General features: G+C 42.4%; 1 protein-coding gene across 1 annotated transcript; it reads left to right on the top strand.

Moving 5' to 3' along the window:
• The first annotated feature begins 5335 nt into the window (after positions 1 to 5335).
• Positions 5336 to 13391, top strand: LOC106571539 (DNA-binding protein RFX6). Its single transcript, XM_082961786.1, has 19 exons — positions 5336 to 5798; positions 6425 to 6578; positions 6731 to 6854; positions 6974 to 7035; positions 7138 to 7215; positions 7384 to 7411; positions 7595 to 7702; positions 7900 to 7977; positions 8067 to 8180; positions 8274 to 8323; positions 8475 to 8634; positions 8806 to 8947; positions 9059 to 9168; positions 9254 to 9371; positions 10075 to 10197; positions 10413 to 10610; positions 10800 to 11318; positions 11476 to 11679; positions 11854 to 13391. The coding sequence occupies exons 1-19, from the start codon at positions 5495 to 5497 to the stop codon at positions 12042 to 12044; spliced, it is 2865 nt and encodes a 954-aa protein (XP_082817912.1). The 5' UTR covers positions 5336 to 5494; the 3' UTR covers positions 12045 to 13391.
• Positions 13392 to 15346: the final 1955 nt, after the last annotated feature.

Raw genomic sequence — 15346 nt, 5'->3', positions numbered from 1 at the left:
CTAACTGAAGTTTATTTAGTGCTTTATCCGGGTAGCCAGAAAGTAGAGCATTGCTGTAGTCCAACCTAGAAGTAACAAAGGCATGGATTAATTTTTCGGGGTAATTTTTGGACAGAAAGTTTCTGATTTTTCCAATATTACGTAGATGGGAAAAAGCTGTCCTTGAAACAGTCTTGATATGTTCTTCAAAAGAGAGATCAGGGTCCAGAGTAACGCCAAGGTCCTTCACAGTTTTATTTGAGACGATTGTACAACCATCCAGATTAATTGTCAGATTAGCAAGCAAGCTTCCAGAAAATTGGAACGGAAATGGCGCCACACCAAACTGGAAGTCTTCCGACTGGCTTGGAAAGACTGTACCGTGCAGTATCGAAGAGCCCTCACTGCTGCCCGATCATCCTATTTTTACAACTTAATTGAGGGAAATAAGAACAATCCGAAATTTATTTTCGATACTGTCGCAAAGCTAACTAAAAAGCAGCATTCCCCAAGAGAGGATGGCTTTCACTTCAGCAGTAATAAATTCATGAACTTCTTTGAGGAAAAGATCATGATCATTAGAAAGCAAATTACGGACTCCTCTTTAAATCTGCGTATTCTTCCAAAGCTCCGTTGTCCTGAGTCTGCACAACCCTGCCAGGACCTAGGATCAAGGGAGACACTAAAGTGTTTTAGTACTATATCTCTTGACACGATGATGAAAATAATCATGGCCTCTAAACCTTCAAGCTGCATACTGGACCCTAATCCAACTAAACTGCTGAAAGAGCTGCTTCCTGTGCTTGGCCCTCCTATGTTGAACATAATAAATGGCTCTCTATCCACCGGATATGTACCAAACTCACTAAAAGTGGCAGTAATAAAGCCTCTCTTGAAAAAGCCAAATCTTGACCTAGAAAATATTTTTAAAACTATCGGCCTATATCGAGTCTTCCATTCCTCTCAACATTTTTTGAAAAAGCTGTTGCGCAGCAACTCACTGCCTTCCTGAAGACAAACAATGTATACGAAATGCTTCAGTCTGGTTTTAGACCCCATCATAGCACTGAGACTGCACTTGTGAAGGTGGTAAATGACCTTTTAATGGCGTCAGACCGAGGCTCTGCATCTGTCCTTGTGCTCCTAGATCTTAGTGCTGCTTTTGATACCATCGATCACTACATTCTTTTGCAGAGATTGGAAACCCAAATTGGTCTACACGGACAAGTTCTGGCCTGGTTTAGATCTTATCTGTCGGAAAGATATCAGTTTGTCTCTGTGAATGGTTTGTCCTCTGACAAATCAACTGTAAATTTCGGTGTTCCTCAAGGTTCCGTTTTAGGACCACTATTGTTTTTACTATATATTTTACCTATTGGGGATGTCATTCGAAAACATAATGTTAAATTTCACTGCTATGCGGATGACACACAGCTGTACATTTCAATGAAACATGATGAAGCCCCAAAATTGCCCTCGCTAGAAGCCTGTGTCTCAGACATAAGGAAGTGGATGGCTGCAAACTTTCTACTTTTAAACTCGGACAAAACAGAGATGCTTGTTCTAGGTCCCAAGAAACAAAGATATCTTCTGTTGAATCTGACAATTGATCTTGATAGTTGTACAGTCGTCTCAAATAAAACTGTGAAGGACCTCGGCGTTACTCTGGACCCTGATCTCTCTTTTGAAGAACATATCAAGACTGTTTCAAGGACAGCTTTTTTCCATCTACGTAACATTGCAAAAATCAGAAACTTTCTGTCCAAAAATGATGCAGAAAAATGTATCCATGCTTTTGTTACTTCTAGGTTGGACTACTACAATGCTCTACTTTCCGGCTACCCGGATAAAGCACTAAATAAACTTAAGTTAGTGCTAATTACGGCTGCTAGAATCCTGACTAGAACCCAAAAATGTGATCATATTACTCCAGTGCTAGCCTCCCTACACTGGCTTCCTGTTAAGGCAAGGGCTGATTTCAAGGTTTTACTGCTAACCTACAAAGTATTACATGGGCTTGCTCCTACCTATCTTTGCGATTTGGTCCTGCCGTACATACCTACACGTACGCTACGGTCACAAGACGCAGGCCTCCTAATTGTCCCTAGAATTTCTAAGCAAACAGCTGGAGGCAGGGCTTTCTCCTATAGAGCTCCATTTTTATGGAATGGTCTGCCTACCAATGTGAGAGACGCAGACTCGGTCTCAACCTTTAAGTCTTTACTGAAGACTCATCTCTTCAGTAGGTCCTATGATTGAGTGTAGTCTGGCCCAGGAGCGTGAAGGTGAACGGAAAGGCTGGAGAAATGAACCGCCCTTGCTGTCTCTGCCTGGCCGGTTCCCCTCTCTCCACTGGGATTCTCTGCCTCTAACCCTATTACGGGGCTGAGTCACTGGCTTATTGGTGTTCTTCCATGCCGTCCCTAGGAGGCGTGCGTCACTTGAGTGGGTTGAGTCACTGACGTGGTCTTCCTGTCTGGGTTGGCGCCCCCCCTTGAGTTGTGCCGTGGCGGAGATCTTTGTGGGCTATACTCGGCCTTGTCTCAGGATGGTAAGTTGGTGGTTGAAGCTATCCCTCTAGTGGTGTGGGGGCTGTGCTTTGGCAAAGTGGGTGGGGTTATATCCTGCCTGTTTGGCCCTGTCCGGGGGTATCATCGGATGGGGACACAGTGTCTCCTGACCCCTCCTGTCTCAGCCTCCAATATTTATGCTGCAGTAGTTTATGTGTCGGGGGGCTAGGGTTAGTCTGTTATATCTGGAGTATTTCTCCTGTCTTATCCGGTGTCCTGTGTGAATTTAAGTATGCTCTCTCTAATTCTCTCTTTCTTTCTTTCTCTCTCTCGGAGGACCTGAGCCCTAGGACCATGCCTCAGGACTACCTGGCATGATGACTCCTTGCTGTCCCCAGTCCACCTGGCCGTGCTGCTGCTCCAGTTTCAACTGTTCTGCCTGCGGCTATGGAACCCTGACCTGTTCACCGGACGTGCTACCTGTCCCAGACCTGCTGTTTTCAACTCTCTAGAGGCAGCAGGAGCAGTAGAGATACTCTCAATGATCAGCTATGAAAAGCCAACTGACATTTACTCTTGAGGTGCTGACTTGTTGCACCCACGACAACTACTGTGATTATTATTATTTGACCATGCTGGTCATTTATGAACATTTGAACATCTTGGCCATGTTCTTTTATAAGCCAGAAGAAGACTGGCCACCCCTCATAGCCTGGTTCCTCTCTAGGTTTCTTCCTAGGTTTTGGCCTTTCTAGGAAGTTTTTCCTAGCCACCGTGCTTCTACACCTGCATTGCTTGCTGTTTTGGGTTTTAGGCTGGGTTTCTGTACAGCACTTTGAGATATCAGCTGATGTAAGAAGGGCTATATAAATACATTTGATTTGATTTGAATTTGATTTGATTATTTCACTTATAATTCACTGTATCACAATTCCAGTGGGTCAGAAGTTTACATACACTGAGTTGACTGTGCATGTAAAAAGCTTGGAAAATTCCAGAAAATTATGTCATTGCTTTAGAAGCTTCTGATAGGCTAATTTACATAATTTGAGTCAATTAGAGGTGTACCTGTGGATGTATTTAAAGGCCTACCTTCAAACTCAGTGCCTCTTTGCTTGACATCATGGGAAAATCAAAAGTAATCAGCCAAGACCTCAGAAAAAAATTGTAGACCTCCACAAATCTGGTTCATCCTTGGGAGCAATTTCCAAACGCCTGAAGGTACCACGTTCATCTGTACAAACAATACTACATAAGTATAAACACCATGGGACCACGCAGCTGTCATACCACTCAGGCAGGAGACACGTTCTGTCTCCTAGAGATGAACGTACTTTGGTGCGAAAAGTGCAAATCAATCCCAGAACAACAGCAAAGGACCTTGTGAAGATGCTGGAGGAAACAGGTACAAAAGTATCTATATCCACAGTAAAACGAGTCCTATATCGACATAACCTGAAAGGCCGCTCAGCAAGGAAGAAGCCACTGCTCCAAAACCGCCGTAAAAAAGCCAGACTATGTTTTGCAACTAAACATGGGGTCAAAGATCGTACCTTTTGGAGAAATGTCCTCTGGTCTGATGAAACAAAAATAGAACTGTTTGAACATAATGACCATCATTATGTTTGGAGGAAAAAGGGGGAGGCTTGCAAGCCGAAGAACACCATCCCAACTGTGAAACACGGGGGTGGCAGCATCATGTTGTGAGGGTGCTTTGCTGCAGGAGGGACTGGTGCCCTTCACAAAATAGATGTCATCATGAGGGAGAAAAATTATGTGGATATATTGAAGCAACATCTCAAGACATCATTCAGGAAGTTAAAGCTTGGTTGCAAATGTGTCTTCCAAATGGACAATGACCCCAAGCATACTTCCAAAGTTGTGGCAAAATGGCTTAAGGACAACAAAGTCAAGGTATTGGAGTGGCTATCACAAAGGCCTGACCTCAATCCTATAGAAAATTTGTGGGCAGAACTGAAAAAGCGTGTGCGAGCAAGAAGGCCTACAAACCTGACTCAGTTACACCAGCTCTGTCAGGAGGAATGAGCCAAAATTCACCCAACTCTTTGTGGGAAGCTTGTGGAAGGCTACCTGAAACGTTTGACTAAAGTTAAACAATGTAAAGGCAATGCTACCAAATACTAATTGAGTGTATGTAAACTTCTGACCCACTGGGAATGTGATGAAAGAAATGAAAGCTGAAATAAATCATTCTCTCTACTATTATTTTGACATTTCACATTCTTAAAATACAGTGGTGATCCTAATTGACATAAGACAGAGCATTTTTACTAGGATTAAATGTCAGGAATTGTGAAAAACTGAGAAATGTATGGACAATTATGTGAGAATTTGCCCAGCAAAAATAAAAATAACACGGTATTTAATTCAATTTCAGGTTAGAAACAGATTTGTTGTGTTCAGATGCAACTTTAGAGCAAAAAAAACGTATTGGCTTGACTACACTGGATGGGGACATCCCGAGTAGCAATTGATACAAGGCCTATATCCTTGTTGCTGAAAAACTGTTTCATTTAGGTATTTCGCATAAACCTACAGGAAATAATTATGCGTAGACAAATACACTGCTTTACTGCATAAATGATACAATTGGAAATTAAAATAGCAAACACTTATGTGTCTGCTAACGGCATAAGGTGCGAGGCAGTGCAGGCCTACAGCAGACCAAGGATAGATGTTGGCTTTTTAGTTAATCATTGATAGACTGAATCAGCGCCCCGTCCTCTGCAAATATGATAAATGAATCCCTAGGCAATTACCAATGTGACGTCGTTCTTTAACCACAGCATTGACTCCAAAAAGGTCGTTATCAGAGTTTCATTGTAAGGTGTGGGGAGAGACTAGAGAACAGCGCTTTCTTTTTTTCTATTAGGCTACTGCAAATGGATGTCTAATTATGAGATGAGACGATGAAATTGGGGGAAAAGTATATATAAGTATATTTATTTAGAAGATTGTATTTTTGCGGATAGGATACTTGCCTCATGAAGACAATCTGTGTACATGTTCTTACACATGCATTTAAATGTTCCATTTCAGTTATTTTGTATTTGTTTTGTTTTACTTTTTACCTCATAATATTTTCATTGAACATGCCTATGAAACGGAATACAAGCCCGATCCGGGATGGCCCATTTCTTCATGTTCATCCACCTTCAACCAAGAAATTCTGCGATGCCTCTGAGGAGTTTATGCACACCGCTTTATCTGACGAGAAATTACCCCGTGATTTCCATGGACATTCACTCTCAAAGTTTGACGAGGAAGATGATTCGGGAATTAAATCAGGTGATGAATAAAGTCGGATTAATAGGCCTACACATAATTGATTGCTGAGAGGCCCTCTTCCCCCAAGAGTCATCAAATTATAAACGCCATTAAAAATTGAGCGCTTGTTGATGTCAAGCATTAGTTTGTGCTGTATTAAATTGTGGATCGTTTTTTGTTGAAATATTCCTGCACCAAAGTATACTTTTTTTTATTGTTTGTTGGGTAGGCTAAAATAAAATAATGTATTCCAAATACCATGTTTTCTCCCTCTCTCTTACCGTTTGTAGCCTAAACATTCTACTCAATCTGACCAGAATTAACCTTTTACATTTTAGTCATAGCAGACGCTCTTAGCCAGAGCGACTTATACAGTAGTGAGGGCATACATTGTTTCGTACCATGTTCCTGTCCCACTTTGGATTCGAGCCCACATCCCTGGCGTTGCAGGTACTATGCTCTACAAACTGAGCCACATGGGACCCATTTTTCTCTATTATGTTAATTTTCATGACTCTTGGAAATCCTGTCTAGGCAATACTTATTTCAAATTGAATGGTTAATTTAGCCACCTACCTTGTCATGGCCCTGCACTCTGAAATATATTTTTCACCTCATGACTGTTTTCTCTCCCACAACACTATCAGAAGCAGAAGACACTAATGAAACCCCATCTTCTGAGGAGGACCAGGATTTTGTTGAGTATTCCAAAGATTTGCCTTTCAAACAGACTACCCCGAGGAAAAGCATCACTCAGATCATAAAGGACAAGAAGAAACAGACTCAGCTCACCCTTCAATGGTAGTGTTCCAGTCACAACATTTTACAACTCTAGAATATTTATTGTGTTGTAATGCATTTGTATAGGAACAATCCTTCTTACAAATGTGAATGTTTAATTTCTTGTTGATGATTGATTATACATTTGATTTGTGTGGCTGCTTGTTCCCTAGGCTGGAGGAAAACTATATTGTTTGTGAAGGGGTTTGTCTGCCACGTTGCATCCTGTACGCTCACTACCTAGACTTCTGTAGGAAGGAGAAACTGGATCCAGCCTGTGCTGCTACATTTGGCAAGGTGAGATGAGTCTTGAGGATGCAGTGGAGTTTGTGGTGGATGTTATAGATAAATACAACATATGGTGGTGGAAAATGTAAATTATGTTTTTTTTTTGTATTGTTCTCTGTGCACATTAGACAATTCGTCAGAAATTTCCACTTCTTACAACAAGAAGACTTGGGACCCGAGGTCATTCAAAGTAAGATATAGCGGGGAATATTTGCTTTTCAAACAGAATTGTTGTTGTAGTGATATGATATGCCTCAATATAACATGTATTGATGTTGTTGATATTCGACAGATATCATTATTACGGCATTGGCATCAAAGAGAGCAGTGCCTATTATCACTTGTTGTACTCAGGGAAAGGCTTGACGAGGTAAGATCATTCCCAGAATTTGCTCTGGAGCATTGTCATAATACACATCAATCTGTAATGTTATAGAAAGTGATCAGCCAGGTCCTAGGCTACTTACTTAGCTGTAGAATTGAAATTGCAATGACATTCTGGAATTTAATCTCAGTCTGATTTGTTATTTGATTATAGATTTTCAGGGAGCAAACTCAAGAATGAGGTAAGATTGTTATGAATGAACAGTCCCTAGCAAATATATGACGGACAAATAAGAGCTTATTTTCATTTTCATATCTTCTTGTAAGATTTTAGTGACGTGAATCATGTTTTCTAATACATTCTATCTGTAACTAAGACTACGACGTCAAACATTCATACTGTTTGATGTTCCTCTATTTAACAGGGAGGATATACTCGGAAATACTCCCTCAGCTCAAAAACAGGAACTTTGCTTCCAGAATTCCCAAGTGTACAGCATCTAGTGCTTCAAGGTTCTGTCTCTAAAGAGAAGGTTTGTATTTTTTTCCCCAATACTTCAACTTTCTGTGCCATTAAGATTGCTGATCACATACGGTATTCAATTCAAAGAAGACTGTAACCATTGTGAATTATCGTTACATTATGTTAGTGCGAAATGTATGCACTCGCTCTGGATAAGAGCATTTGCTAAATGACTCAAATGTAAATGCAAAACGTTACGTCCCATAGGTGGACACGCTCATCATGATGTACAAAACACATTGTCAGTGCATCCTGGACAATGCCATCAATGTCAACTTTGAAGAGGTATTCTATACAAAATCCAGACAAAAGGTTTTGTAGCCTTTTCTGACTAATTTTCTCCTGACTCACTATTTATATTTACTATGTTTCAGATACAGAATTTTCTGCTGCATTTCTGGCAAGGAATGCCCGACCACCTTTTACCACTGCTGGATAACTCCATAATCGTGGACACCTTCTGTGTGTGTGACTCTATACTATATAAGGTAGTTGTTTCTCCAGAATCATAGAGCAGCATCCTCATTAGTTGTTGTAGGACACCTACCTCAACTGGACAGGTTGTGCTATCCATTTTTCAGGTTCTGACAGATGTCCTGATCCCTGCTACGATGCAGGAGATGCCTGACAGGTAGAGTATTTTCGTCTTTCAGCATTTGTGTTTTGCTCACCTGGACACCAGATGTATTGTAAGGTTTATGCTGTATGGAATTACTAGTCATAAGATATGGCAGTCGGTCCAGGTCACGTACTGTTGCGTGTAAAGAGTATTTTGTTTGCAGTCTCCTGGCAGACATCCGTAACTTAGCCAAGCACTGGGAAGACTGGATGGTGTCTTCTCTGGAAAACCTCCCAGAATGCCTCTCAGAGAAGAAGCTCCCGATTGCACGCAGATTTGTGTCCTCTCTAAAGCGTCAGACCTCCTTCTTACACCTTGCCCAGGTAAAGCACTGATAACAGCACAGAAGAATATACATATTTTGTTCATGTTTAACTTTACAAATACATATTTAAAAGTATCCGAAGTATATCTATATATCATTCATTTTATTATGACTCTAAGAAATTGAATTTGCATATGTCATTTTTGGTCATTTTGTGTTTTAACAACAGATCGCGAGACCAGCTCTTTTTGACCAGAATGTGGTGAACTCCATGGTGGTGGATATAGATCAAGTGGATTTGAACAGCATAGGGTCACAAGCCCTTTTCACCATCTCAAGTGGTGACCAAGACTCTGACCTCTACTCTGAATGTGAGAGACTTGAATAATCTTCCCTCATCGAACATTCACATTGTACATGGAAAACACTGCCAGGTTAATTCCTGTAAACAATGTTAATTTGCTTTCTCCTCATGTTGCTAGATGACTCTATAACAGCGTTCCAAGAGCTGAAAGACCTACTGAAGAAGAATGCCACTGTGGAATCCTTTATTGAGTGGCTGGACACTGTTGTGGAGCAGAAGGTCATTAAGGTATGTTGTCCCCATTTCCAACCTAAGATTGGGGTTGTCAGATTGGATGTTGACATCTAATCTGTTTCTTTCTATTTCTCTCCAGCCTGGGAAGCAGAACGGACGGTCTATAAAGAAGCGAGCTCAGGACTTCCTCCTCAAGTGGAGTTTCTTTGGAGCACGTGTTATGCACAACCTCACGTTGAACAACGCCACCAGTTTTGGTATGAAATGACTACATCCCTCTATAACAGCTCCTCCTGATATTGTGTATATCCATGGAACAACTAGAACATGCAGGAAATGCTGTACGCTAGCCTATTTATATGTCATTTCAGCTTTTAGTTAAATTCATTACTACTGCCTGAGTCTAAATGATACCCGGTCGGGCACTACGACAGACACAAACCCACTTATCATTTTGGTAGGTTGGCTGGCTGGCTCTGAACAGAATGCTACAATGAGCCATAAATTATAATGGCCTAGCCCCAGGTAAACAAAGCATTATCTCTCGGTCGCGTGCACTGTGTTTGGAGACAGACTTCTCCCATACACCTTCCTCACCTCCTGGCCATGACGGGTCTATCACCAAACAAAAGTCAAACAGACTGGAGAACAATCACATGACCCAACAGGTCAAACAGCAGGCCTGGTGAGATGAAAGCCCAGGTGAAGGCAGACCTCTGGGGCTGGTTGGGTCAAACCCTCCGCACCTGGTGATTGGTGCACAGCCTTTGGAGCGGTTTCACTGTTTGTAAGGTGAAGGTTGTTAGAGAATATTTTGATATTCTGTCATGATAGTGCACATCTGAGCTTCAGAAAAATGTGATAAGATAATAGGTTTGATTTCTGGTGGGAAAAACTAGGACAGTAAGAGGTTGTTATGCTAGTAGCAAACTAAGATGTGTTTTTTATTTTTCATCCCAGGTTCGTTCCACCTAATCCGCATGCTGCTGGATGAGTATATCCTTCTGGCTATTGAGACACAATTCAACAATGACAAAGAACAAGACCTCCAGAATCTCCTAGATAAATACATGAGAAATGCAGGTACAAGCAAGCGTGACTGTTTTTACTTTTGATCGAAAATATACAATTACATGTCATACATAGAGTATCTAATTATATTATGTAGAACTCTGATTGTTTTTTTTCATTAAGTTGTTATTGAAATTCATCTTAATACTATCAGTTTTTACGAAGCAGTATGGAGTAATTGTAGAGGATGTAGGATCACTGAGGTACATTGTTGTGATTATTTTCAGATGGCAGCAAGGCGGCATTCACTGCCTCCCCTAGCTCCTGTTTCCTGGCCAACCGTAACAAGCCCAGCGTGGTGTCCAGTGATCTGTCTGTGAAGAACGAGTCCCTCTCAGAACACACATACATGACCCTGTCAGCTAATCAGCAGGCAAACATGACTGTCTACCAGGGCTCTGATACAGATGGATTCTCTCTGTCAGGTGCAAATGCGTTTTTAGGGTGACATTTTCTCAGTCAGTTCCTGAATTGAATTTGCCCGATTGTATGTGAGCTTTATTGAAACTGTCATTGGTTTAACATAAATAAGTTTGTGTGACAATTGCTAATTTAATAATGAATGTTCCTATTGTATTGTCTAAAATCTTAGTCATTTTCCTCTATACTCCAAGGACAAATGGACTTTTCCCAGAACAGTGGCCCTCTGATGACCCCTCCCATCTCCCCAGCCATGGTGAACAGGGGCAGTGTCATCAACCAGGTCCCCATGGCCGTCATACCCCAGAGCGCCTGCACCACCATCCAGCCCCACATCTCCTGCCAAGCCTTCCCAGACACCATGTACCAGAGCCTGCCTTCCAGTAGCCCCAGCTACTACCCCACCACTTCCAACTACCAGGCTGTGTTCAGACCCCAGACACACGCCCAGGCCCCTGCCTACCACACCCGCTCCGGCAGCAGCCACTACCCGTCCTTCAGTGAGCAGCACCTGGCCAAAGACTACTTCAACAGCAGCTGTGCAGTGTCCCCCTACAGCTCCAGACACACTTCCAATTACAGCACAGCCCCTGATCCTGGGATGGAGACTCAGGGGGTTGAGCTACTGGACTCTGGAGGATACAACTTTGTCATGAGTGGGTTAAACAGTAGTGGCTGTCAGGAGTCTGCCTACTCAACAGCAGGACAGAGTGGTAAGGATGAATTATATTGAAATAGGCCCTGAGTAGTCCGTTTTTCCTGGTTAGATCATGTGGTCACGTCACCTAGTCAGAAATAACTCAGGGCCCTAACAATAAGTTGTACTGTAAATGTGTATTCTGCTCATAGAGGAACTTCTCTGTTTTTCAGGGTACTATGGAAACAGTGGCTACCTGGATAGCCAGAGGCTGGGTTCCATGATAGACCAGCATGTGTCAGTTATCAGCAGTGTGAGCAGTATCCGTTCCGTCCCAACGTACGCTGATGTACACGATCCCCTCAACATCCTGGATGACATGGGCAGAAAGCTGGCAGGCCCTTACTACCCTGAGTCTGACTCACTGGGCACACCTGGAGGTCAGTGATGGATTTCATTTATATTTAGTGCTCAAGGCACTTTACATTGTAATAGGGAACACCAATGTTCCACTACCAATGTGTACCAATGGCCTGGGTGAAACGATGAGTGCTTTGTATAATTATTATAGTAAATTACTGAAAATATTTAGAATTTCCCATTCAAGATAATCTTGTTTTTGTCTCTAGCTCCTCCCCTCCCCTCCTCCATCTCCGCACCCTGCATGTATGGAGGTCCTGCCCAGTTCCACTCCCAGGATGCACCGCTTCCTCACCGGGGACCATCTGAGGTGCGTGACATGGTGTCATCGCTGCCACCCATCAACACTGTGTTCATGGGGTCTAGTGGAGGACGACCGTGAGCCGTGACTGAACCTCCAACCACCACCGCTCCTCACGGTCCTCCGTTCCCTCCCACACCTCTCCTCAAGGTCCTCCATTACCTCCCACACCTCTCCTCAAGATCCTCCGTTCCCTCCCACACCTTTCCTCAAGGTCCTCCGTTACCTCCCACACCACTCCTCAAGGTCCTCCGTTACCTCCCACACCACTCCTCAAGGTCCTCCGTTACCTCCCACACCACTCCTCCACTCCTCAAGGTCCTCCGTTCCCTCCCACACCACTCCTCAAGGTCCTCCGTTACCTCCCACACCACTCCTCCACTCCTCAAGGTCCTCCGTTCCCTCCTACACCACTCCTGAAGGTCCTCCGTTCCCTCCCACACCACTCCTCCACTCCTCAAGATCCTCCGTTCCCTCCCACACCACTCCTCAAGGTCCTCCGTTCCCTCCCACACCACTCCTCAAGGTCCTCCGTTCCCTCCCACACCACTCCTCAAGGTCCTCCGTTATCTCCCACACCACTCCTCCACTCCTCAAGGTCCTCCGTTCCCTCCCACACCACTCCTCCACTCCTCAAGGTCCTCCGTTCCCTCCCACACCACTCCTCCACTCCTCAAGATCCTCCGTTCCCTCCTACACCACTCCTCAAGGTCCTCCGTTACCTCCCACACCACTCCTCAAGGTCCTCCGTTCCCTTCCACACCACTCCTCAAGGTCCTCCGTTCCCTCCCACACCACTCCTCAAGGTCCTCTGTTCCTTCCCACACCACTCAGTCACTGTAAGCAATGACTCTGATCATAGACAAAATATGCTTAAAGTATCTCTCTTATCTAGCCTGTATATCTTGTGCCAATTTATGAAGCCCTCAGCTGTTCAGTCAATGTGCAGTCAAATGTTTTGATGAATTGAATGAATGAATAATTTACAATTGAACCATTTTAATATAATTCAATCTGTTCATCTTCATGTGGTTGAAGGCAACATTGTGTCTTTTCTGAGTTAACATGTAAATAAATACCTGTAGAATAATACCAGGAATGTAAACATTTGAAATGTAAAATATATAGTCTCATGTAAGACAGGTTTGATTAATTATGACTAGTTTAAAACACCATGTTATTTATTTTAGTTGCCTTTATAACCTGTTACAATGTAATATTAATGCTGGAAATGTATATACTCTCTATCTGAGTTAGGCCAGACATTGTTGAAACTAAACTGTAAGCAAAAAATATTTTGTATCTTAGGTTTTGATAAATGTAAAATTAGGAGAAAATTAACTTATACTTACCTGTATATGACCGAATGAGAGGTAGGAGCTTAGAAATTACTGTTGTTTGCAATACAGATGAACATTTATTAAATAATACTGTAAGGCTTCATTCATTAGAGAGAGAGAGAGAGAGAGAGAGAGAGAGAGAGAGAGAGAGAGAGAGAGAGAGAGAGAGAGAGAGAGAGAGAGAGAGAGAGAGAGAGAGAGAGAGAGAGAGAGAGAGAGTGAGAGAGAGAGAGAGAGAGAGAGAGAGAGAGAGAGAGAGAGAGAGAGAGAGAGAGAGGAGAGAGAGAGAGAGAGAGAGAGAGAGAGAGAGAGAGAGAGAGAGAGAGAGAGAGAGAGAGAGAGAGAGAGAGAGAGAGAGAGAGAGAGAGACTTTGTTAGTTTGCTTTCATGTGCTTCTTCAGCCATTTGTCTGGTTGTCAATACATCCAAAATAACAATCTCTTATCTCTCAATTGAAAGCCCTAGTGTCAAAACTCTGAATACACATCCCTTTAATGGGTAAACTGGACCGACACCAGGTGAGGAAAGAAAGATTACTGTCCAGAATGACAATGGAAGAAGCAGTGGATCAAAGTTGAGCTTTGTCTGTTATTATTTGATTTCTTCCTTGTACAATAGAGGGAGATATGGTCAGATAAAAGTGTTTACCAGAAACTAGAACCAATAGATGTGTTTGACCCACAGCAGGATCAAGCTGTTTATACATTGTGACCCTTTAGAGAAACTTCCGGGGAGTTGTCGAAATGGAGCTTTGTTAGCCTTTGAGCAGATGGAAGCCAATAAAACCATAATCAGTAACATTAGATTGACCAGGGCATTTGTGTGCCGAAATGATATCATTTCGAAGCGATACACTATTTAAATGTATTAAATTGATACGTACGTGCACAGGCTATGTATTAAAGTAGAGGATTCAGCATTTGTCTCCACAACATGAATAAACAAAGCAAAATGAATGATATTCCCCATCAGTGTTATCCTTTATCTACTCAAGGGGAAAATCCATTTCAGCCCATGGACGGGAACAGATGGCTTGAAATCTAATGATGACCAAATCCTGACGTTAAAATAGTTTAATTACAAAGTCAATAATGCCTCCAACAATTGCGGGACCTTTAGTGTAAAAACAACAGAAGGCTGAACGCAAACGTTGGGACAATGTTTAACCAGAACTTTTGGCGGTGAGTCTCCGTATGTAGCCCAGGCGGGCCAAAGATCAAGAGATCCAGTGATGTGTAAGACTGATGGTTTTACTGTTGTACGTCAGAGAATCAAGCCACAACACGACTCTAACCTCTAATCTCTCAGGCCCACTAAAAACCCCCATAGACACCTCAGATATCGTTTCATATGCAAAAACATAGCCTTTATTTTATACCTTTAAGGTTGTTTTTTTTGCAATTTGTATAGTCATACTGTGAAATTACATTTCTGTTTAGCTGACTTTATCGAGGCGTTTCGTATTTTATCATGGTAAAACTAACCCAAGTGTATTTCTACAGGATATTCATTTAAAAAGGGCTCTGACTAGAACATATTTTAAACATAATCTCCATCCTTGTCCAGTTCACCTGTATATCCACTTAAGCCTTCAATGCAGGAGAGTGGTTATTATGTACTTTTTACTCATACCTCAAACACACAGGTTCAGTAAAGTGAGGGTTGGAGAACACGTTATCAGCAATACAGGATCAACAATGGCCATATAGAAAGCTCTCTACAGGCTAGAAGCTGCCTTTTTATCACAATATCAACTGTACAGGTTGCCTTAATATGTCCTAGCCACTCGAGATGTCAGTGTTGGGAAGAACAGTGAGCGGACACCTTTAGCAACACTGTAATGTAGGAGCTCCGTCAGAGGTTAGAGTAGAGCCCACTATGAGCCTCTGACATCTTGTCTTTGTGTTGTGTCTTAATGAGTGTGTGTCTATAATGAGTGCATTGCACACAACTGCCTGCTGGAGCCTCTGGTAGGACAATATTCAGAGGTGTCCTGTACTGTCAATGATTAAGCTTTTATTGAATGGGATCATTCACAAATCT

This window comes from Salmo salar, chromosome 15 (assembly GCF_965601325.2).
Source record: "Salmo salar chromosome 15, fSalSal1, whole genome shotgun sequence".
In the NCBI taxonomy this organism is placed as follows: Eukaryota; Metazoa; Chordata; class Actinopteri; order Salmoniformes; family Salmonidae; genus Salmo; species Salmo salar.
The sequence above is the reverse complement of the archived record's forward strand: the minus strand, read 5'-3'. Positions and strand labels throughout refer to the sequence as shown.

Bases quoted from the DNA above. Each gene is read 5' to 3' on its own strand.
- LOC106571539 (XM_082961786.1), top strand. From the start codon at position 5,495: ATGAAGACAATCTGTGTACATGTTCTTACACATGCATTTAAATGTTCC. The intron at 8,324-8,474 runs GTAGAGTATTTT...TTTTGTTTGCAG, and splicing joins ATGCAGGAGATGCCTGACAG to TCTCCTGGCAGACATCCGTA. The intron at 10,611-10,799 runs GTGCAAATGCGT...CTATACTCCAAG, and splicing joins AGATGGATTCTCTCTGTCAG to GACAAATGGACTTTTCCCAG.